Source organism: Salvia miltiorrhiza, chromosome 8, assembly GCF_028751815.1.
Source record: "Salvia miltiorrhiza cultivar Shanhuang (shh) chromosome 8, IMPLAD_Smil_shh, whole genome shotgun sequence".
NCBI classification, from domain to species: domain Eukaryota; kingdom Viridiplantae; phylum Streptophyta; class Magnoliopsida; order Lamiales; family Lamiaceae; genus Salvia; species Salvia miltiorrhiza.
Genome location: NC_080394.1, coordinates 56,963,351 through 56,987,448, shown reverse-complemented (window position 1 = coordinate 56,987,448; position 24,098 = coordinate 56,963,351). Strand labels below are relative to the sequence as shown.

Sequence of the window (24,098 nt, the reverse complement as noted above, 5' to 3'; positions counted from 1 at the left end):
ATATCTTATATACAAATCAATTCTACAGAGTTCCATATACACAATATTATCGAGAATCAGTCTTTTTCAAGTTTCAAATATCAATAATTAATAACCATTGATATACGAACATAAAATGAATCCAACCTATGGAATAATCAATGTGCAAGCTAAAATTAATCGAACCTATGAAATAATCAATAATCAGTAACCCATGGAATAAAAAGCATGTTTATTACGTAAAAGATTAAACGTGAAAGATATCCAGTTACACGATTATATTTGTGCGAAATAATCAATGAAACTTATGGTCTCTACACAACAAAACATTCTACTTTAAGAGAAATCAGGTTCATTTAATTACACAAAAATATGTAATAATTTTATTCGAAAAAGCATAATATTTGTGCAAGCTAAAAAAAATACGACATTCTAAAAAAAATCATAAAGTTATATCGTATATATAATGATGACAACTCCAATACACAAATTATATAAAATTAAATCTATTATCTATGATCATAAAATTGAGTTTTTAGATATGACTCCGCCCCAAATTCGACCCGTGGATCCATTTTTTAATATATATTATTTATAATTTATATTTACTTTTCTAATAATATAAAACATAAATATAAATATTAAAAATCAATACACAATACTGATACTTTAAAACTCAATACACAATACTAATACTTTACACAATATAAATATTAAACATAAATATAAATATTAAATATAAGTATATAAAACATAAATAAATATTAAAAATCAATACAATAGTGGATCCGCGGATCTAGATCCATAGATCCACAGATCCCTATAGCGCGACCTTTAAATTTCTTTAAATGTTAGTTTATATATATATATATATATATATATATATATATATATATATATGAATCACCATGTGAAGTGTGGTTCCATTTAGTTAGCAATATAAATATAAATTCTATAATTTACCATTTATTTCTATTATATAATTAATTAAAGTGAAACATATTTGATAGAAAAGAGATAAAGATAAGTAAATTGTATTGTTTCATAAAGCTAAAATGGAATTAAAACAAAAAATAATTCGAAGAAAAGAAAAATAGAAGAGGAAAAAAAAAATAGACCAACATCAACAGTCATAAGAAAATAAATAATTTTCTTCATGCTCTTTATGAGTCATATCCCTAGAGTGTGCTGTAAAACTTAGTATATTTATTTGTTCGATTTATTTAATTCATTTATCCATTTCTCAAATTATTATTGCAGTACAACTTTACTTTTTTTTTTTTTTTTTTTTTTGCGTGTAGTTTTCTGAAAGGCAAACTGGAGTACAATTTAAACAACCCTAATTCTAATTTAAAGCAGCGCCGCTTCTATTCCTCTCTCTATTTCTTGAAAATTTCTCCATTCTCTCTCCTGTAAAGCAGCGCCTATTCCTCTCTCTATTTCTTGAAAATTTCTCCATTCTCTCTCCTGTAAAGCAGCGCCACTTCTTCATCTTCTCTCTACTTCTTTTCAATGTCTTCATTCTCGCTGTCTCCTTTTCTCCATTAATACCTCCCTCTCACCCTCTCGGCTCCTCTTGCGCCGCGTCGCGCCGGCGCCGTTGCCGGAATCGGCGCCTCTCTCTCTGCCCCCGACATCTCTCCCTCGCTCTCTTATCAGAACGGGCAACAACCACTCCCGCCGTCGCCGCCACTTTGCTCTCTCATCGCCGGCCGCCGTGGCGCAGGCGGCGCCCGACAGCGTCGTCCAGCCACAATCCCTTTACAGTAGCTTCTTTTTCATTGTTTATTTCTCTTCACTTCTTCATAATTCTGATCCACTGGTCGTCGAACTGATCGGCCATAACCACTAACATCTTACTCCCTCTTATCTTCTCTTCTCTCCCCTGATTTATGGGAATGGCCGAATGATTGAGAATTTGTGAGGCTGAACTGATATTTATATTAGATCATTTCTTGGAGCCAAAGCATCCCTTGATTTGTGGGAATTCCTTGGAGCCAAAGTATTTTCTTGGAGCCAAAGTATTGGAGATGTGGATCCTCTAAATATTAAGACTATTACACAGAAGACATATGATAAACTAAAACATAGTGGTTAAAGCAATGATACATTTTCCCGCCAAAACTCATGTAGGCTAAGGCTCAGCTTTTATATATATATATAGATTATATATTTTATAAGAATATATTAATTCATTAGATATTACACTAAATCTATGCGATATATATCTATAGCTATTGATAAGGTTTATAAATAAATATATACATCCAATAAATTATCTAATAAAAGTAATAAATTAATAAATTTTTTTAAATAATAGATTATCAATTAAAATAATATTAATCACACGTACATACATTGTACGTTCTTTCTGTTAGTTCATCAAAGCAAACACACCGTTAAGAGGTTGAACTAAAAAATATACTCCTAAAACGAATGATTAATTATCATATTGTGTATATAATTGTTTTGGAGGAAAATCTTATTATATCAAAATATTTTTTTTAACATGATCAACATTGATTCTTCATTTTTTACATGATAAGTTAATATCTGATTTATTGATCGAAGGGGATATCATATTTTATATTAAAATACTTAAACATGAGTTTTTTTTTTTCTATAAATATCTTTATCTTTTTATATATATATATATATATATATATATATATATATATATAAAGCAAAGTAGGAGTATAATTTAATTCAATTACAAGGGTGTAATTGGAATTAGAGTGAAAAATATAAATGGAGAAAAAGCCGGCAACCACTACAAGTTCACAACCGTTTGATTTTTAATTTTACAAGCGTCATTAACAATTTTATTCTAAGCATTTTTTTTCTTTTTCTCGAATCTAATAGCATATTATGTAATTATGATAAAAACATTATATATTATATTATAATATAATAGCATTTTTTATTTATATATTTTCTTCTAAATATAAGACGTGTTTAAACTATTCTTTTAACCTTTTTTTATACCTATTTCTCTTTCTTTCTTTTTTCAAATATTTTGATTATTATATTATCCATTTCCTATAAAACTGCATTAGTGGTTTATTCTTTCTTAATGATATAGATTTTAATCAAATTGTGTAATTTAGAGCCGCCACTTTTTTAAAATATAAAAATGATTAGTATTATATTTTTAAAGTGGTGAAGCATGGTTAAACGGAGATGGATTTTATCGGAGAATTATTAGGAAATCGTGAACTGTACCTAGTTTTGATCGGAGAAGACAAAAGAGAGTAATCGGAATTTTAGAGCACGAGAGGAAAGTTGCTGTTTGATAATAAAAGATAACGTAAATTACAAGGAGCACGTATGCCACTATTTATAGAGTACACGTAAAGGGTAAAATAGTAAATTCAACATTGGATCATGCGCCTTGCGTGGTTGAGGGCATAATAGTAAAATCGCCTTCACGCGGGAGATTTCCCCACGTTTCTGGTGATTCCTCTGGTGAAGACCATCCCTCTGGCGAGTGTGATTCCTCTGGCGAGTGTGACTCCTCTGGCGAATATGATTCCTCTGGCGAAAACCATCTCGCTGCATCCCGCGATTCCCCTGGTAAAGTCATTCCTCTGTTCTGCATATATTACTCCTCATCATAAAGAAACTCAACAAATTTAGTATTAATATAATTGACTCTTTTAAAAAATAATATTAAATAATTGAACTCCTAAAGTGCCTTCAATTATTACCTCTCAAAACAAATTCAATTTTAACATTATAATTCAATTTCTCCCTCCATTTTTTCTTTTTCTTATCCCATCAATTTTTTCACTATTTTTCTCTCTCTTTTTATTTTAATTCTTTTCTAAATATCGTCAAATTTGATTTATGAAGAAATATTCAATACGCATCTTAGGTTTAAGTTATCAAGAAATATCAAATTATATATTTATAGTTTATGTTATGAAGGGAATTAGAAAACAACCACGTTATATATAAAGGATGTTGTAACCATTTATGTTGTCTATTAGTATTATTTTAAATTCATAAATATTAAAAGGTAAAATTTACTATTATATTTTAACTCCATAATCTAAGTGTATCGTGGTATATTATATACATATATAATATGTAAATAGATTTATTTACATGTACACATAGAAGAATATGTAAATATATTTATTTTTTAAGAAAATAAATTCAACTAGAAGGACATTATTGAAAGTTTACATTTAAATGTATAATTAGACGTTTATAATTAAATTATTTAATCCACAAATAACCAATAATTTTATATAATCACACGCCTAACACAAATACTTTAACTATGCTCAAACTAAATTTATAATTATTTCAAAAAAAAAGGAAAAAGAATCCAGTCATCCAACTGAACATTAAAGGCACTTTAACCAATAATTTTATATAATCACACGCCTAACACAAATACTTTAACTATACTCAAACTAAATTTATAATTATTTCAAAAAAAAAAAAGGAAAAAGAATCCAGTCATCCAACTGAACATTAAAGGCACTTTAACATATCATTTTTCTTCTTCTTTTTATTTGCATGGATTTTTTTTTCTTTTGTGTATAAATGAGTTCTAAATCAAATATGCAATATGTCTATTAAATGAAAATTTATGAAAAGAGGTCTAAGAGCATCCGCAATGAGCTTACTTGATAGACTACTTGATAGTGGTTGTGTTATTGAGTAGGTAGTGCTGCATTGAGGTTACTTGATAGCCTACTTGATAACATTAGTTTTGATTTTTATGTTTTTCATTTAAATTTAATTGCATAATTTAAATAACATATTTTTCTAATAGTTAAATACGCCATTAAACATAAAATTTAAAAACACCTAAAACATAAAAAAAATTACATAAAAATTAACAACACCTAAAACATCATATTACCCCATCATTAATTAAACATAATTAAAATCCTAATTTAGACCACGACGCCTGAGCACGTCGGCGACCATGGACGCGTGCAATGCCCTTTGTGCGTCCGTCAGGAGTTGCATATCGAGCTCCCTCTCCTTGATATCGTTCATCCGCTGGTACTGGGCGGTGAGGCCCTCATCTGCTGGTCGGACCTGTCCAACCTCTCCACTATTTCGGGTGGAGGCTCCGAGCTCGTATGCGACGCTGATGCCTTTCCTTTCCCCTTTGCTGCCTTCGCCGCCGCCTTCGCCGCCTTGTTGCCAATGGGCTGGGAAGAAGAGATCTCCTCGCCCGACGCCGAGGTGGTGAAGCCGCCCTCTTCCGTAGTCTTTGTCCTTTTGGAGGCATGCACGTCTCCAACGAGGTACATCGACTTGAACTTGGGATTGTTCCGGAGAACTTTCCACGCGTTCCAAAAATTGAATGCGGCCTTCTGTGGGCTTCGAGCCTTGAAGAGGATTTGGGCCTTGTCACGAAGCATATCATCCGAATGACCGGAGGGCCAATTGTTGCGCGTCTCCACCCAAATAGCTTCCCAGAGATGCACATCCGCGCTCACTCGGGCCCAGTGGCCTTGAAGTTGCCGGATCTTAAGGTCGACGCCGAGGATGGGGTTCACACGTGCGCGGATCCGGCCCCAATACGCCTCCCCCTTCTGACCTGTCCCACGGATGGCGTCGTTGGTCTCCTCCGCCCAAACTTGGACGATGAGATCCGTATGCTCGGGAAGGTAAGTATGACGGATCCTTACTTCCTTGTCGTGCTTGATTTTGGTGGCCATTTCCTTCCTCCGGCCGCCCTTCTTTGGTTTGGAGGCACTCTGCTCTGCACTGACCAGTTCCTCCTCGGGTGGGGTCTCCTCCAAGTTGAATCATCCCATATCGGGGTGATAATCGGAGGAGAGATTGGGGCACCAATTAGGATCATAGAAAGGGTTGTGTGGATCCATGAAGGAAGAAAATTCTTGAAGAAAAATGGAGGAGAAAAAAATTGGAGAAGAAGAGAGGTGAAGAAGAATGGAGGAGATGGGGTATTTTAAAGAGGAGAAGAAGGAAAAAAATTTTTGGAAACGATCGGTCAAAGCACGCATATCAAGAAAAAGCAGTCAAAATTCGAATTTAAAATTCGAATTTCTCTTTTTTTTTTCTTTTTTTTAATTAGGGCGCGTGCATTGCACGCGCCTTCCTCTCCCCCCCGATCGAGCATACTCGAAGGCTCGAGTAATGCTCGAGTATCCGCCTCCTGCAACGCCATACACGATGGCAACGCCTTACTCGAGTAGGCACTCGAGTAAGGCGTTGCCAATGCTCTAATATATGATATGTATAAATTGAATTTAAAATGAATATGTTATAATAGTTTAAATTTCAGCATATTATTTTAGTGAAACAACTATTTTTTTTATTCGGTTTCGGATTTTTTGCTCACCCCTATTTGACCCAACCACATAGTTTGTTCCGGTGAAAAAGTTTATCAAAATTTAATGTAAAAGCTCCAATAAAGTATATATGTAATGTATGTATATTTTTAAAATTTTCACATTTTATTATTACTTAATAAAAGTAATAAAGTTACTGTTTTATATTTAATAATAAATTTACCACATTTATAATATTTTCCGTGCATCGCACGGGAGGTATACTAGTTATTTTTTTTTTTTTGAGAGGAGAGGTATACTAGTTATTGTAATTGCCCAATATTGAATAAGTATAAATATTTTGCAAGTAAAAAGAAAATTACCAATATTATGCTATCTAAACTAACAGGAAGAAGAAAGAAAAGAAAAAACGTTAAAAAAATTTAAACAACAAATTGTAGGAGAGAATACATCTAGATCTGCTTTGTGCGTCTTCATTGACTTATCACTCCAAAATTCTAGCTGGAGTTAAAACAGTGTAGAGTGTATATACACACACATATCCACTACACTTTTGATGATCCACTCCTTCTTCGCAATCAATTGAACTGTAGCAAATTGTTCATCAGCATATTTCCGTGAGTATTTTTTTTTTGTTTCTTTTATATATTTTCCCCTTTTTTCTATGAAATGCGGGCAAGTGTGAATCTCGATTTTGCTTGGATATGGTGTTAAGCGCGTGGTATAAGCGGAATTTGTTGATAATTGGAAATTGATAATCTGGTGTAGCATTAGTTGGTTTAATTTCACGTTTTAATTCAGTTAAATTAGCAAATCCCAGCTGCAGGTTTTAGTCTGTTAATTCTGCTTCTTTATTATCTGTTGTGCGTGTGTGTGAAAGAGACAGAGCGGAAAAGGCAATCTTGAACAAATTGATGCAGGTTTGTTGTATGATTTAGGTGTCTGAGTTACTCATTTATTATCATTTTCTCGAATTATTTTCTATCGCCATACATTTTCTTTTGAGAGTTTGAATTTTGTTTTGGTGTGGATTATACATTAATTTTGGTGCCCTAATTTAAACCCCTATTAATTACTGCCAAAAATTAACTAAATTGACACAATTTCCCCAATTTTCTTAGAAGATTTAGCAAACTTGGGGAAAGAAGCTGATCATTAGTTGTAGATTTAGAAGATATAAAGTAAATTTGTCATTATGAGTCTTAATCAGTTGATAAAGAGCACATACAACTGTATTTTGATATAAATAATTTTATTTTTCCACTGAATATAGATTTTTGGTCAGAAACAGCAGGTTTTTCGCGTAAATGAGTATGGACGCCGATCACCCCTACGTGCCAAGAGATCTAAAGTTGCCTGGCTACGTGCCTTTGTTACTCTCTCAGTCAGCAATCCTTGTTGTGTATGGTGCCGCGTCTGTGTTGGTGATCTCCTTAATGTGGCTCTTATCTGGTAATCCCTCGACTAATTCTACACAGTTGAAAGTCAAGCCTATATATGCTAATCTGTATGTGTCTCTCTCATCTGTCAGCATGTATGTAGCTTAATAGATTTACGGTCGCGTTGTTTGTCTTGTTTCTTGACTTCTACCTTTCTCGTGAGCCTATATGCAGCTTTGTAGAATTGGTTTATTGAATTAGTTGCACTGTTTGTATGGTGCTGCCTTGCAATATGTTGTTCTTGATGTTTACCTTCCTTGTCAGCATCATTTGGTAAAATTAGATATCTTCTCTTTCCTGTTGATTAATCGTCGTCTGATTTGTAGATTGTGTTAGTGAAATCGGAGCTATCTTGATGATTATCAATTGTTTTAGGGCGGATTCATAAGATTTCCAAAGTCGATAGGGTGTTAATGTGCTGGTGGATATTCACTGGTCTCACCCACATTATCCTCGAGGGCTACTTTGCCTTCACCCCCGATTTTTACAAAGTGAAGACTACACATTACCTCGCAGAAGTTTGTGAGTCGCTCAAACCCGTTAATGGATACCTTATCGTACTCATTCTTCTGGTCGAAACACTACTCACATTCGACTATTTCTAGGGAAAGAATACAGTAAAGGCGACTCAAGATATGTTGGCCGGGATTCTGCTGTTGTTGCCGTTGAAGGGATCACAGCTGCTATAGAGGGTCCAGCATGTCTCCTTGTAGTGTAGGCACAATACAAAAACGAAACTATGATTTCCATCTTAATTTGCTTTCGAGCTTTCATAATTTTGTATCTTTGCCGTTGCAGGTACGCCATTGCAAAGAGGAAGTCGTACAGCTACGTACTTCAGCTGTCAATCTGCCTCGGCCAGCTATATGGGTGCGTCGTGTATTTTGCAACGGCTGTCTTGGAGGGAGATAACTTCGCAACGAGTATGTTCTATTACTACGCGTATTATGTCTTTGCTAATATGTGGTGGGTTATTATTCCGGGCGCCATCGCTGCTCGTTGCTGGAAGAAGATATGTGCAGCATGCCAGGTTCAGGAACAGAGAAAGAGCAAAGCTCGTTGAGTTTTAGGATTTGGTTGATCCTTTGCTAATTTTAATGTGATCATTCCCTGTTGTGATCCTTGATTTTCTATTTTTGTCGTGTTTTAATCTCGTATTTCATTTCGTAGTATACACGCAGCGTGCAATGATGAAATGAAAAGATTTTGAACATCATTTGGGATTGAAAATCTCCTGAGATCGATTAGGGCGTCAATTTTCATTTTCAATTTTTCTTGTGCGATCATTCTCTCCTCTCTCTCACACACACACACACTAAAGTCTATATTTTTAGATTCCGAAGCAGTCCGAGCTATGTCGGCTGTGGTCTCTACAAATAAGAAAAAATAGGGAGATATGTTGGATGACGACGATGTTGGGGACGAAGATGATTATCTAAATTTCTCCTCATAGTTTTTATTTTTTGTCCACCCGTGGTCCTTTGTGGTTTTTTTGTGTGGTTTTGTCTTGCTTTTGGACGGTTCCTTTTAGCCCGGCCTTTTGTTAGCGTATGTGCTTTCAAGGGGTTTTTCTTTTTAATAAAATTTCTATTTCAAATCCAAGTAAAATGAAATACTTCTAATTACTCGCCAACATATAATATATACATACAATGACCTTTAACAGTTGAGTGATGAGATTCAAATGAAAACGTGAAAATCATTTTAAACTCTTTAATTACAAAGATCTACGGGTGAATGTGTTATAAGAGTTGGCGAAAATTCTATTTTTAATATGATTAAGACTTTAGTAAAACATATTCTTATGATGACCAACCCAATTTTTTTTTTATTTTTTTAATCATAGAAAATTAGATATTTAAGGTAGCAAAGTACGAGCAAATAAATTCCCGTAATATAATGGCTTAAACAATCAAACATACTATCCAACCAATCTCTCCAAACGAACTAATAGTTATTAAATGACAGAATTTAGACTTTCATCGATTTTTATATTCTCTTCTTTTGTGAAAATTCGAAAAAACTTGAACTTGTAGAGTAAATCCCATTTTATACATTAATAACATGTAGCCTCTCTCTCTCTCTCTCTCTCACACACACACACACACACACACAAGCAGAATAGCATAAGAAGATGACTCAAGAAAGTTAACATGAAGCTGAAGTGCTAAACAATATCGAATGTAGAAAGTGAATAATAAAAGAGACAGAATCAAACATAAATTTTGTTCTATTAATGCAAATTCGATACAACAAAGGTCGATTTAACATTTGAAGGCAGGTTGGGAGAACCGAGAAAAGTAAAGCAATCAATCCACCTTAAACTGGTGTGACTATATAATCAGAACAGAATACAAGGATGTGATCTCACCATCCATATTTTCCTTGTGTTTGAGCTTTGGTGAGGAAACCTCTCGAGCGCCTCTCCGCAAGCTCCGTCTCCTTCTGCTTCATGTCGAAGTACAACGAGCCGATCTGATGCTTCCGCTTGTGCAGCTTTGTCGGCTTACCTTTGGTAGATGCAGGCTGCAAGAATGCCAAAATGGAGATGTCGTTAAATGGATAAAGCTAAAGCAATTTATCAGCACAGCTTCCTCCGTTCCTCCAACTAGTCATCGTCCATGACAACAAGACTAAACTGTCCATAAAACTTATATTCGAAACCAACGAGGATTAAGCAGAAACTCTCCTTGAACAGCACAACAATTGTTTTATAGTATAGCTATCATAGTTTATTGCTTTCCTAAGTTTTTAATTTCAACCCGAACAAGATGTAAGCATAAACTCTTTCTGAAACAGACCTAAGCAATATATCTTGCAGAGAGAATCAATATAAATATTAACCATAACAATCTACTCCTTTGTCAAGTTCGAATTTCGATGCCAACAAGAATCAAGCACAAAGTATACCTAAAACAACACAACAATTGTTTTAGGATACCTAAGCAATCAATCTTGCAGAGAGAAACCAATCACAATTCACAACCAAACTACTTTTTTCCTTCCCTAAATTCTGGATTTAGTATACAAATAGTGAACCAATAGTCTCCAAATCACACAAATTCGAGAGGATTAGTGCAACCAAACACAACCAGGAAATTTATACCAAACTACTCTTTTCCTTCCCTAAATTCTTGATTCGAGTGTACAAATACTTAACCATATAATCACACAAATTCGAGAGGATTAGGTCAGCTAAACACAAGCAAGGACAAGTATACCTGATATGCAGGACCAAATGCAATCCCAGTCATTTTAACCTGATCCTCCCTCGGCCGATTTTTCATCAACTCATCCTGTTTCACCTCAATTATCTCTGGTGGAATATCTTTCCTGCCCCTCTTCCCAAGCACTTGGAATGCATCCTCAACCACCCCCAACGCCTCAGGCAATGAGGTCGAATTTCCCCAGTTATTCTCATACTGCAGATTATTATTGACATAATCACCACCATAATTCGAGTAATCTACTTGATGCCCTTGGGCGTATGAACTATCAACACCTTCGTATGATCCTGCGTTAGGGTTTATACCAGCATCAATTCCAGCTGTACTAACATCGGTCGAAGCACCACCATATGCAGCATAATAAGCATAGCTTTCACCACCTAAACTAGTTGAATGATCATAAACTCCATAGTTTGTTGAATCTGGATTAGAAGCAGCGCCATTATCACTATAATTAGCATAATTCGCATCATCCGACTGATTATTCGAGTATCCCACACTAGGATACGCATCGGCATCACTTCCTGTACTTACATTGGATGCCGGAGAGCTAGTTTCGAGCATCGATCGCCGGCCCATACCCGAAGCAGAAGGCATAGCGCCCAACGTAGCTGAGTGCTTGGGCGCCGGGATACTTGACAAAAACGACGTCGCGGAGGTGGTTGATATCTTCTCTCTCGATCTCTTCCTTTTTCTCTCTTCTTCACCCTTATCGTCATCATCATCCTCATCCTCATCAAGACTACGAGAATACGGGTTCGTAATCATTGGCGGCTTGAATTGAACAACCTTCTTAGCCGCGGAGGAAGCGGCCGCCGCCGCCGACGACGACTTGGGACGAGGAAGAGACGAGAATAACGACGACTTCGGTTTCAGATTTTCCGTGATTTCTTCTGCATCAACTCGATCTTCTGCTCCCGATTGGGGCTTAGGGTTAGGGGAGGATTGGGATTTGGGCGGTGGGAGTGAATTGAAGAAAGACGATTTGGGCGGCGGGAGAGAATTGAAGATTCCGCCGCGTTTCGGGGCGGATTTGGGTAGAAAATCGTCGTCGTTTTCTTCCACATATTTAGCTAGCTTCGCCGGCTGTTTTAGCTGCGACGGCGGAGGCGGCTGTTCTTCGTGCTCCTCTTCGTCGGAGGAGGCGTAATTTCCGAGCAAATCCATCGGAAAAATTACCGAATAGCAGAGGAGATGAAGATTGCTGAATTAGGGTTCAAAAGGGATTTTTGTACGGAATTTGATCACGATTAGGGGGAAATAGCCATTCAATCTAAGGCCATATCACCTTTCAACAAAAAAAATAAAATAAAATTAATCTAAGGCCCATATAATATATTGGGCTAATAAAATCAAAATGGGCCCACATCAATTAAAACGGCAAGTAATATGCGAGTAATTTTTTCTTTAACCTTTTAATTTTCATTTTATGAAAATTTGATCAACATTTCATTGTTCAAAGAAATTGTAAATGAGACTACTTATATAACTTCTCATATCAGAAAATTTGATGGGGATTTCATAATTTAACGAAGGAATTGAATCCAAGCTTTATTTTCATATTTTTTTAAAAAAAATATGAATTAAGTTCAAGCAATAAAAAATTAATTATGAAAGTCATAGTCATATTTTGTTGAAGAGCTAAATCTGATTACAAAAAATAATCCGAAAAATCCAGTAGGAGGAAATTGAGGGATGCTTTTGGAAGATAACAACATAAATTACAAAATACTGCTTTCCTCAAAAAAAAAAAATTACAAAATACTGCATGAAATGCGTTTTCCTCAACACCCAAACGCGATTACTCTTTCAACGGCCGAGATTCGATCAACAAAATCTAACGGCTCACCATTAATCGGAATAACCAGTTCTACTTTACCTTTCTTCTCACAAAACCCTATCTTTCCTTCTTCAACAGCTACCTTCCCCAATTCTTCAGCTTTCACATCTCAAATCATACAATACTATCCCAAGAATGAGGTCGAACCACGCCGCCATGTTTCTAGCTAGAATTTTGTCTAATTCTTCATCTAAATTCTCCACTTTTACCATTGCTTCTCCACATTATCAATCATTTCTTCTACCCAGTTTTCATTTTGATAATGCCAGCTGCCAAATGAGACACTTCTCCGCCTATCCCAGATTTGATTTTGAATCTATACGTAAGCCTGATGATGCCGTCGCTCTGTTTCGGGATATGATGAGAACGGAGCCGCGCCCTTATGTTACTCTTTTCACGAAATTGTTGAGTATTGTGGTAAAGATGAAACAATACTCTCTTGCCCTTCATTTGTTCGATGAAATGCTTCAAAGAAATGCTCCTGTAAATCACTACACGTTGAGCATTGCGATTGATTGCTACTGCCGACAGAAAAGGCCTGATTTTGGGTTTGCGATCTTAGGCAGTTTTTTCAAGCGTGGGTACGAGCCTGATGTTGTAACCTTCAACACTCTCGTGAAAGGCCTTCTGTTTGTTGAAAGGATCCCAGAGGCAGCTAAATTGTTGGGGAAGCTGTCGGCCTATCAACTGTGCGAGCCCAATGAGTATACGTATAGTACTATAATTAATGGGTTATGTAAAGCTGGAGATCTTCTACAGGCGACTGATTTGCTCTGCTCATTGGAAAAAGGAAAAGGGAGCTGCAAACCCAATGTCTATGCTTACAACATAGTCATTGATGGTCTATGCAAGGAAGGAAAGGTGGACGAAGCTCTCCAACTCTTCTCCACTTTGAGTGATAAGGGGATTTCGCCAAATGTCGTGATATATAGTTCAATAATTGGGGGCCTATGCAAGATGAGAAGAGTGGACGAGGCTCAAGACATTTTAACGAAGATGATAGCTAATAAGGTCTGCCCAAATGTGTGGACGTATAATATCTTTGTGGATGCTTGGTGCAAAGATGGAAAAGTGGAAGAGGCCGAGCATATATTGGTAAAAATGAAGGAGATTGATGTTCAACCCAACATTGTCACTTATACTGCATTGATCAATGGGTATTGTTTACAAGGAAAAATGGAGGAAGCCGGACGCATTTTCCAATTGGCAGTGAATTCTGGAATCAAGCCCGATATCATAAGCTACACTAGCTTGATCAATGGGTATTGTTTACAAGGAAAAATGGAGGAAGCTGGACGCATTTTCAAATTGGCAGTGAATTCTGGAATCAAGCCCGATATCATAAGCTACACTAGCTTGATGAACGGGTATTGCAAAATCGGGCGAGTCGATGAAGTTTCACGTCTTTTTACCGAAATTCGCACTGAAGGGTTAGAGCACAATGTTGTTTGTTATGGAACAATGCTAGAGGCGCTATTTCGTGAAGGCAGATGCGAGGATGGCTTGAATTTGTTCAAAGAGATGGAATCTCTAGGATTGTCTCCTGATGTGAAGACTTACACTATCTTGTTAGATGGTCTGTGTAATGCTCATCGTATCATTGAAGCATTTTCTATGTTGCATATCATGGAAGATAAAGGAGTCGTTCCAAACATAGTAACATACAATGTTCTCATTGAGGGATTGTGCATTACTAATAAAGTCAGAGAAGCAAAAGATCTGTTCGACGAGCTTCCATCCAAAGGTTTGCAGCCCAACGTCGTAACACATACAATCCTTATCGGTGCACTTTGTGAAGAAGGACATATAGAGGAGGCTAAGGATTTGATGATGCAAATGATAAACAATGGTTGCTTGCCTAATAGTGTGACGTTCAATGTTTTTGTTCAAGGTCTTCTCAAAAGGAACAAGATGCATGATGCAATGCCACTGTTGGAAGAGATGGATGCAAGGGGTTTCACACTCGACGAAACTACTTTTTCGATGTTGATGGAACCTGTGGTAAGGGAAGGTAAAGATAGTGTTTTATTTGGTAAGCTTAAGAAACTCGTACCGAAGGATCTCTTTTCTAAATAGGTGTGGTGTTGTGTTAGATGTTGAAGAATTATTTTACTAAAACTAAGGGGAGAGTATATTGATATCTCTTCTAATATCTTAAATTCCACAGTTCCTGGTTTGCTGTATTCTTCTATGGAATTTGAATTTGTGTATTTGGATTTCAATTTCATACCAAAACAGTTTACTAACTTGTGCAAATATGAACATTGTCCTTTTCCTGCAATAGATTTCTGGGAAATATGTCAGAATTCTTCCTTGAAGCTTTGGAAGAACTAAATTTACAGTTTAATCAGCTTTCCAATCCATTGATAGATTAAGCATGAGAATTGATTTTGCAATCTTGAAAGACTTTGTATTGGTGGAAAAAAAAAAAAAAAACTCATCCTTTATGTATGCTTTGTATTTATTCTTCAACCCAGAAAACCTTTGTTATTCTGGAAGTTTTGTTGGTTAAAAAACATTTTCCAATTGGCAGTGAGCTCTGGAATTAAGCCCGATATCATAAGTTACACTAGCTTGATGATGAACGGGTATTGCAAAAAAGGGCAAGTCGATGAAGTTTCACGTTTGTTTACCATAATTCCCTACAAAGGGTTAAAGAGCAATGTGGTTTCTTATACCATAAAGCTTTTCAAAGAGATGGAAGCTCTACAAGTGTCTCCGAATATAAAGACTTACAATGTCTTGCTGTATGGTTTGTGTGGAGCTCATCGTATTGGTGAAGCATTTTTGGTGTTGTATACCATGGAAGATAAAGGCATCATTCCTGACATTGTGACTTATACTGTCCTTATTGAGGGATTATGCCACGATAATAAAGTCACACAAGCAAAGGATCTATTCGATGAGCTTCCATCCAAAGGTATGCAGCATAACGCCGTAACATACACAATCCTTATCGGTGCTCTTTGTGAAGAAGGACAGATTGAGGAGGCTAAGGATTTGATGATGCAAATGGTAAACAACGGTTGCTTGCCTGATAATGTGACGTACAATGTTTTTGTTCAAGGTCTTCTAAAAAGAAACAAGAAGCATGATGCAATGCCACTGTTGGAAGAGATGGAGTCAAGGGGATTCACACTTGACAAAACTACATATTCGATGCTGATTGAACATGTGAAAAGAGAAGGTAGAGATGGTGTTCTATTTGATCACGTTAAGAAACTTAAGCCAAATGACATCTTTTCTAGTTAGCTGTTACGTTGTGTTAATTTGTTTTGATGATTTTTAATGCTTCAATTGTGTGGTTGTGATGTTTGTTCAAAATCTGCAAAGGGAAGGTAGAGATAGTGTTTTATTTAATCTATTTAGTAGTTGATTATCATCTGCTGTTAGTTTATGGAAATTCTGATGAACAAGTAGAGCTTTTCAAGAAGAAGTAGAAACTTGTAATTGGAATGTGAAAACTAATAGCAAAATCAATTGATTGGTGTAGATTGTTATCATGTACAAGTTTATAGGAATTTCTCCATCTGCAGATGGAGAATGTTTGTGGGAAATCAATGAATTGATATTCATGTTTCATCATATTATTAGATTGATGTGATTCCAACATGTATATTTTTGATAGCAATATTTGTTAAATTTGGTTATGCCAATTAAAGATACGAAGAAGAGACTTGGAATTTGAAATTAGTGCATGCAAATTTTAATAACAATTTGATCTTTCAATTTTTTTTGCTGCCTTCGCCGGCCATGTATGCTTTGTTGATTATTATCATCATTCACCAAAATGATAGTATGTTCAACATTAAGGAGGGAGGAAATAGGATAACTGAAACTTTAAATAATCATAATTTATTCATTCTAAATTTATTCACAAATTAAAGATTTTGTCATAATCTCTAATTTAAGATGTATATTGAACATATTTTTTTTTTCATAAATCAAAGTTCACGATTTTTAAGAAGGAAATGGTAAAATAACATTAACATTATTTTGAGAGATGGTCATTTTATAGGTAAGATAGTTTTTTGAAACCATTTTATACGTAAGATATTAATATTGCATATGTTTTTTCTTTATGAAAAAATTATTTAATATACATCTTAAATTAAATATTCAATTAAAAATGAATTTAATTTTTAAGGTTTTAAAAATATTTTTTTCTCTCATTTTTACTCCTACTATTTTTTTTTTTATCTCTTCTCTTTCATCTCTTATACTAGTATTTCCACAGCTTAACTTCTATCATATCATTTCTCCTCTCTCCTGGCTAATCATTATTTACATTATAAAGGATTGCCCTAAATTAATATCTAGAGTTCGAGGGTTTTTTAGGACAATAACTTAGATTGATTTGGAAATTAGGACAATAACTTTCGGACTTGTAAAAATAGGACACTAATTTTTTTTAGAGTAAAAATAGGACACTAATTAATAAGCGTTGCATTTGCAGGACATTTTTCGGCCAATTATCGGCCTAGAAATGTCCTATTTTTACGACGCTTATTAATTAATGTCCTATTTTACTCAAAAAAAAATTAGTGTCCTATTTTTACAAGTTCGAAAGTTATTGTCCTAATTTCCAAATCAATCTAAGTTAGTGTCCTAAAAAATCCTCTGACTCTAATATCTACAATTCAAGATTTGACATCAATTTGGAGAAAAATAAATTATTGAAAAAATATGTTTTATATTATACATAGTTATAGATTATCAACACAACTAGTATATTGAAGTATTAAATTTAATGAGTATCTTATTGTACCTAATAGTTAAACTATAAAGATAATGTAGCACATATTTCATTTTCAATACATATAAACGTCAATCTAAAATTAAATTTAATTAACAAAAGATAATAGTATATATATATATATATATAATAAATAATTTATAGATAGACATAACTACAAAAAAAAAATTAAACCATTTTTTTTGTAGTTATGTTTATCTATAAATTATTTATAGATAATTGAGTGGAATTATCTACTGCAGATTATTATTTCCATAATCACTTGGAATGCATCCTCAACCACCCCCAACGCCTCAGGCAACGGAGCCGTCTGCTCTTTCTTTTTATCCGTCCCTGAAGATGATGTTGCCATAACTAGCAATAGATTCATTCTCATGGCCCATAGCAGCACAAAGATATTGAACCTTGTGTTCAATAATTTTATCTGCCCATTTCAAGTCATCATTAGTCGATATCCTTCTCTAATGCTTGAAAACTTCTTGTTTAAACAAAACATGAACACCCTCTGCTCTAGTTTTATCACCAACATTTTGTTCAACAAATCCCTAGTAATTCTATATGCCCAGAACACCTTCTTCTGCATCTCTCGTAATTTTCATGAAGGCGAGTCTCTGGGGATACTTCCATACGCTGGAATCACTCACATTTTATTTTGATGCAAGTAAATTTCTAAGTCTAAATTTTGCTTCTTTTTTCTTGCAGTTGGTGGCCACAGGAGCTTGGTGATGGCGACCTTCAAAGAACTGTTGCTTTGTTCCATTACTGTGTTCAAGATTGGCGTAGTCTCATTAACCAATTTCAAAGCAGATTTTACCCCAAACAAGGATACTTTTGGGCGTTTGCAAAGTTCTAAATATGCTGCCATTTTTAGTCTTGACATCTCCATCAAGTCGACTGAAGTCCATGTCCAGAGAGTTCATCCAAGAATCTAGTAGCAACCCCCCTATTTCCTTCCAACACATTGTTTGAGAAATGTTTACTTTGCACTTCAGTTGGCTCAATTGGCTTTTAATCAGATTTCGGGTGCGCTCGGACTTGGGATTGCTCAAGTCTGGTCTCAATGGTGTTCTATTATGTTTGGCTAACGTGTGTTTCAACTTCACGAGTAGTTTCAACTTTAGCTTGGAGAGAAGTGAAGTTAGTGATGGATAGCCGACCTCATTTCCAGATGACTCAATTCTTTGACAGGTCTTGGGTGCGCTCGGACCTGGGATTGTCCTTGGAGGCTTCTTCATCGTTATTCTCCTTATCTTCGTCGTTTTCTTCGCCTTCTCCCTCATTGTTGGCGTAGCTTGAATCTCCTTTTTCTCCCTTCTCTCCCTTGAGCTTTGCAATCTGGGCATCTTGCTCTTGGATGTGCTTGGTTAGAGATTCAACCATCTTCGTCAAGTTCAAGAGTTGCACTTCCATGGTGGAAGTGTTCGTCATCATGACGCTTGCATGAAGGTTGTAGTTTTCAATGGGAAATGTGAAGCTTCTTTCAGAGTTGTTATCTTCTTCGTGGATTGATGGAAGATGGAAAATCGACTTAAGACACTCCTTGCATCGATTTCGCTTTGCTTCGCGTGATCATATCGACGCTTGCCGAAGAAGCTTTGGATGAAGCTAGAACAGCTGCATTTGATTGAGTAGACACCGTTCAAGATTTTTGGTGAAGAGTAGAGATGAGAGTTAGAGAGGTCCCACCAGGTGTGCCAAAATTTGTAAACACAAATTTTTGTATTTCAATTTATAAAATACAAAAGTGTGTTACAAAGATAATTTAATAGAATTTGATAGAGTTTTGCGGGTTGCAATCTCTAGTTGATCCTCTGATTCTTCTCTTCCATTTGATTCTTGAACATTCTCGAAGGTTCTCGAAATATTTGATTTGATGACGATAAATCCAAAGGGCTTCAAGCCATGATTTTGAATTGCACGTCGAAGTTGATTTGATTTGGAGAATAACGTCCTTAGAATTTTGTAAGAACGCCTTGAAGCTTTCGATCTTGAAGATTTGAATGCTTGATCACTTAAAGATTTGAAGGTTTGATCACCTGAAGATTTGAAGATCTTGATTACTTGAAGATTTGAAGGCTTGATCACTTGAAGATCTTGAAATCTTGAACTTTTGAAGCTTTGAAGATCTTGAATTCTTGAACTCTTGAAGCTTTGAAGATCTTGAATTCTTGAACTCTTGAAGCTTTGAAGAATGCTTGAATGCTTGAAGATCTTGAATTCTCCACTTCGATCTTCTACTTGCGACACTAGAGAGAATTCTTGTGCTCTTCAACGTTTTCCTCCTCCAAGATGTCATTTATGAGCACCCAACACTTCTATTTATAGATTTTAGAGATGGCCCTCATGGGCTTTTATGGGCTTTGGGCCTCCATGCATGGACCTTAAGGCTTTTGAGTGCTAATAGGCCCATTATATTAAATATTAATTATATATTTATTTAAATTAGGAATAAAATCCCATTTAATAAAATAGAAAATATAATTGAATATTTAATTCACGAATTTACACATGCCACGATTTAATTCGACGACAAATTTAATTGTCTACATTACTCTATTGATATAATGAGTAATCAGCAAAATAGAGAAAAGTAGGCAGCAAAATATTTTGTTGGCTTCTGAAAAGAAAATATTTGTAAGTTGGTTTGTTTTTTATGAAATATTATATAAAAATGTATAATGAATATAAAAAGATTATAAAATTATTTAGGCATTGATAGAACGGGGAATTAAATTATAAAATTGTATATAGGCTTTGATAGAACTTAAGTGGGAAATTGTGAATATGAATATTTTATATGATCTCTTAATAATTGTGAGAATGTATACTTCCCGCACAATTATTTTATATGAAATGAATAATATAAAAGAGAGTATTTTCAATTATATTTGAGATTGGTATAATGAGCTTATAAATTATAAATTGGTTCAAAAATTAATCGATATGACTACATAATTTTTTTTTACTTTTTTAATTTTAATTTTGTTATTTAGTTTATTTATATTAATATTTACTTTGTAATGTCAATTTGTGACTGTGACAGATAATCAATTAGTGTAACAATATATTTTTATAAATTCAAATAGATTCAATAGTGAGTATAATAGACATATTCGAGAGTAGAATTAATAGTAAAATATTTTTTAAGTGGTTTATGAGGGGTACGTGTATTTATATAATCTAAATTTGAGTAGTTGAACTCTAGCCTTTTTATTCTAATGGTAAATCATAAATAATTTAGAATATCACATATATTTTGATTTATAATATTTATTAAGTTTGACAAATAAAGAAAGTTTTCAAAATAAATACTTCCTCCGTCCACAAAAAAATAGTCCTAAAGGTGGAAGACACGGATTTTAATAAAAATAGTTATTGTATCGTGAATGTAAAAAGGTTTACACTTAAAAAGTAGTGTTTATAATGATAATTACTTTTTTTGCGAGTGGCATGTGATAGATAGTTTCTAAATATGGAAATTGACTAATTTTTGTGGACATCCCAAAATGACAAAAAGAGACTATTTTTTGTGGTCATATCGAGTGATTTTTTGTGGTATCTCTTTTGATTCTTGAACATTCTTGAAGGTTCTCGAAATATTTGATTTGATGATGATAAATCCAAATGGCTTCAAGCCATGATTTTGAATTGCACGTCGAAGTTGATTTGATTTGGAGAATAACGTCCTTAGAATTTTGTAAGAACGCCTTGAAGCTTTCTAAATATGGAAATTGACTAATTTTTATGGACATCCCAAAATGATAAAAAGAGACTATTTTTTGTGGACATAGAGAGTGATTTTTTGTGGTATCTCTTTACGATTTTGGTGATATAAAATGTTTAGAATTATTAAGATATTAACATCAAATTAAATAAACAATTTGGTATTAATATAACATTGTAATACCATTTTGATTTTGGTGGTAGTAAATGTTAAGATTATTAAGATATTACTTAAATACCGAATATTCTTGTTGAGATTGAACATGGATATAAAAAAAAATATTTTACATAATTGCATGTTATTAATACATAGTATTATGTTGCAATGTATTAATATATAATAATATTGTTTAGTCGATATTGTTTTAATACTTCTTATAATATTGTAGTACATTTTCAATCTTGTGGTAATAACTGTCGAAATTATTAATACTCTGTCTTTGTCCCCCAAATAACTTCCTAAGAGGGAAATGTGTGAATTTTAAGACAAAGTTGTTGAGTGTATTGAAAGTGGTGAAAAATTATTAGATTACAATTATTCATAACCGGTTGTCAAAAGTTGTAACTAAAAGACAAAAAAATTGTAAAAATAAAAAGAAAAAATAAAAAATAATGAATAACCCGTCATGTGTATAGTGCACAGACCAACCTTAAAACAATTCATTCTATCTCTCTTATTATAATAACATGTTAATTATAAAATATATATAACAATAACTAATAGTATAATAAAATATATTTTAGGTTGAAATAGGTTATTGATAAAACATAATAGAAAGTATTTTTTTATTAAAAGGTTAGGTTAGGATGGGTTGTTGATAAAAAAAAATGTCTTATAATTAGTATTGAAAGTGGTGAAAAGATAAAAAATAAGAATAAATGGGGTATTATTAGTGGTGGAGTAGTGTCCCAAAATGGATAAAAAATTATTTGAAGGACGACCCAAAAAAAAAGATATGAAGTTATTTTTTAGGGACGAAGGGATTATATTATTTAAGTAGCGGATATTACTATAAGAGATTGAGACATGAATGAGTACAAAAATATATTTTAATTGAATTTGAGATTAATATAAGTATATAAATTATAAATGCGAATATATATATAAATTTGTAACAACTTATATTTATAAAAGTAAATGATCGTGTAACTAATCAAAATGGGACGAGTACGAGTATATATATTTTAAACGGGAAAGAATATTTATCAACACGTCTTCATAGAATTTTCTCTAATTTTAAGTGTTTTGTTATTCAAATTGTCTAGGTATGAGTAACATACATTTTTGACGGGTATAAACATTTTATCAACATGTTTACATATTTTTTTCTTTCTAATTTATAATCTCTTAATTTTGTATATTTATATATTTTTTTTAATATTTGAGTCTTTATTGAGATGGATAACCAATTATTGTGATAAATTATATTTATAAATATAAATATGTGTGGATATTGAAGACATATTACTATACATTTTTATGATGAGAACAAATAGTAAAATAGTTGATTTACATAGTAAATTCATTATTTTGATATAAATATTATTTTATTTATTATAATTATAAATATAACTAAAATAATTACCCATCGAAATTCAACAGATTACACACTAGTTATAACTAAATTCAATTAGAGTTTGTTAACTCCCAATTGAATGTATTGAATTGAGATTCTATAGGATTTTAAAAGATTTCGAAAGTTCGGGTGTATTCAATTCAGACTTTTAAAAGTCTTTGAAAATCCAGAGGTATTCAAACCAGACTTTTTAAAGTCTTTTAAAATCCCGAGGTATTCAAACCAGACTTTTTAAAGTCTTTTAAAATCATGTGGTATTCAACATTTCATGGATTTTAATAATTCATGGATTCTGATGGATTTGTCAAAAAAAAAAAAAAAAATACGAAGGACAAAATCCGAGCTTCAGACTTGAGATTTCGATGGATTTCTCTAAACTCCACGCAACTTCACGCGGAGTCTATGAATTCGAAAGTCCTTTAAAATCCATTCTTTAAAATCCATGAACTTTTTAAAGTCCTTTAAAATCCTATAGAATCCCAATTCAATACACCTCCTAAGTCCAAGTTAAAAGTTTATTATCGTTGATTTATATATGTAAGTACATGGTAAAATCTATTTAGAATTCTTATAAATTTTGAAAATAAATAAATTGATGTACAGTATAAATTTAATTCTGCCATGGGCTGTAGAGTCGGCCGCAAGAAACTCATTTGAGAGTAAAAATAAATGTATATTTTCTTTTGCACTTTCTCTCAAAAATTTTGTGCTCTACTTTCCTCTCAATCACGTCTATCTTTCTCTCTATCTTCCACACGCAGTAGAACTTCAGCTGTTTTATAATCGGTGAGAATCGACCAAAGCTTAGTATGTGTTATTCTTTTTAGCACAATTTATGTTTTATGTGATTTAGTATATATTTATTGATGAGATTGGCAACACCCATTATTTCTCCTCTGATTTGTGTAAATGAGATTGACAGCCCACTTTGTGTAGATCTTGTTGCCTGTCGTTTGAATTCATAATAAAGAAGAGCATATGCAGTCACTAAATCTGAAAAAAACATTGTTTAATTTGTTTCTAATTTTTTGGTTAAGGTTTTAATTTATGACAAATTCAGTATTTTGGTGTTTTTCCCCTTTAATTATTTCTGGGCGTGTAGTATTGAGAATTTGTATAGCGCATTTCATTCAAGAATTAAATGTATCTATCTTATGCACGTTTCACATTTCTTGTATTTATATTTGTGTTTTTGTTGTTTGATGCGTCATTACTCTTTTACAGTCAAATCTGGGGTTAAATGTTTAACAATTTCATTATTTTTATTTGATCT

At 33.7% G+C, this 24,098-nt stretch overlaps 3 protein-coding genes across 5 annotated transcripts; 2 read left to right on the top strand and 1 right to left on the bottom strand.

Annotated features, from left to right (window-relative positions):
* Window positions 1-6,632: 6,632 nt before the first annotated feature.
* On the top strand, window positions 6,633-8,971 carry LOC130999434 (probable 3-beta-hydroxysteroid-Delta(8),Delta(7)-isomerase). 3 transcript variants are annotated; one of them, XM_057924960.1, is made up of 5 exons: window positions 6,633-6,880; window positions 7,558-7,715; window positions 8,078-8,224; window positions 8,308-8,416; window positions 8,501-8,971. In XM_057924960.1, the coding sequence occupies exons 2-5, from the start codon at window positions 7,571-7,573 to the stop codon at window positions 8,763-8,765; spliced, it is 666 nt and encodes a 221-aa protein (XP_057780943.1). In that variant the 5' UTR covers window positions 6,633-6,880; window positions 7,558-7,570; the 3' UTR covers window positions 8,766-8,971. The 3 variants fall into 3 exon arrangements, with proteins under 3 accessions (XP_057780943.1, XP_057780942.1, XP_057780941.1); XM_057924959.1 differs by having other exon boundaries at window positions 7,549-7,715; XM_057924958.1 differs by having other exon boundaries at window positions 6,656-6,880; window positions 7,555-7,715.
* A 940-nt stretch (window positions 8,972-9,911) lies between these two features.
* LOC130999432 (uncharacterized) lies at window positions 9,912-12,238 on the bottom strand. Its single transcript, XM_057924954.1, has 2 exons — window positions 10,924-12,238; window positions 9,912-10,228 (listed from the first exon to the last, which is right to left on the bottom strand). The coding sequence occupies exons 1-2, from the start codon at window positions 12,094-12,096 to the stop codon at window positions 10,070-10,072; spliced, it is 1,332 nt and encodes a 443-aa protein (XP_057780937.1). The 5' UTR covers window positions 12,097-12,238; the 3' UTR covers window positions 9,912-10,069.
* Window positions 12,239-12,790: 552 nt separating this feature from the next.
* Window positions 12,791-16,264, top strand: LOC130999436 (pentatricopeptide repeat-containing protein At1g63330-like). Its single transcript, XM_057924962.1, has 2 exons — window positions 12,791-14,513; window positions 15,585-16,264. Exons 1-2 carry the CDS (start codon window positions 12,905-12,907, stop codon window positions 16,019-16,021), a joined length of 2,046 nt encoding a protein of 681 aa, XP_057780945.1. The 5' UTR covers window positions 12,791-12,904; the 3' UTR covers window positions 16,022-16,264.
* The last annotated feature ends 7,834 nt before the right edge of the window (window positions 16,265-24,098 follow it).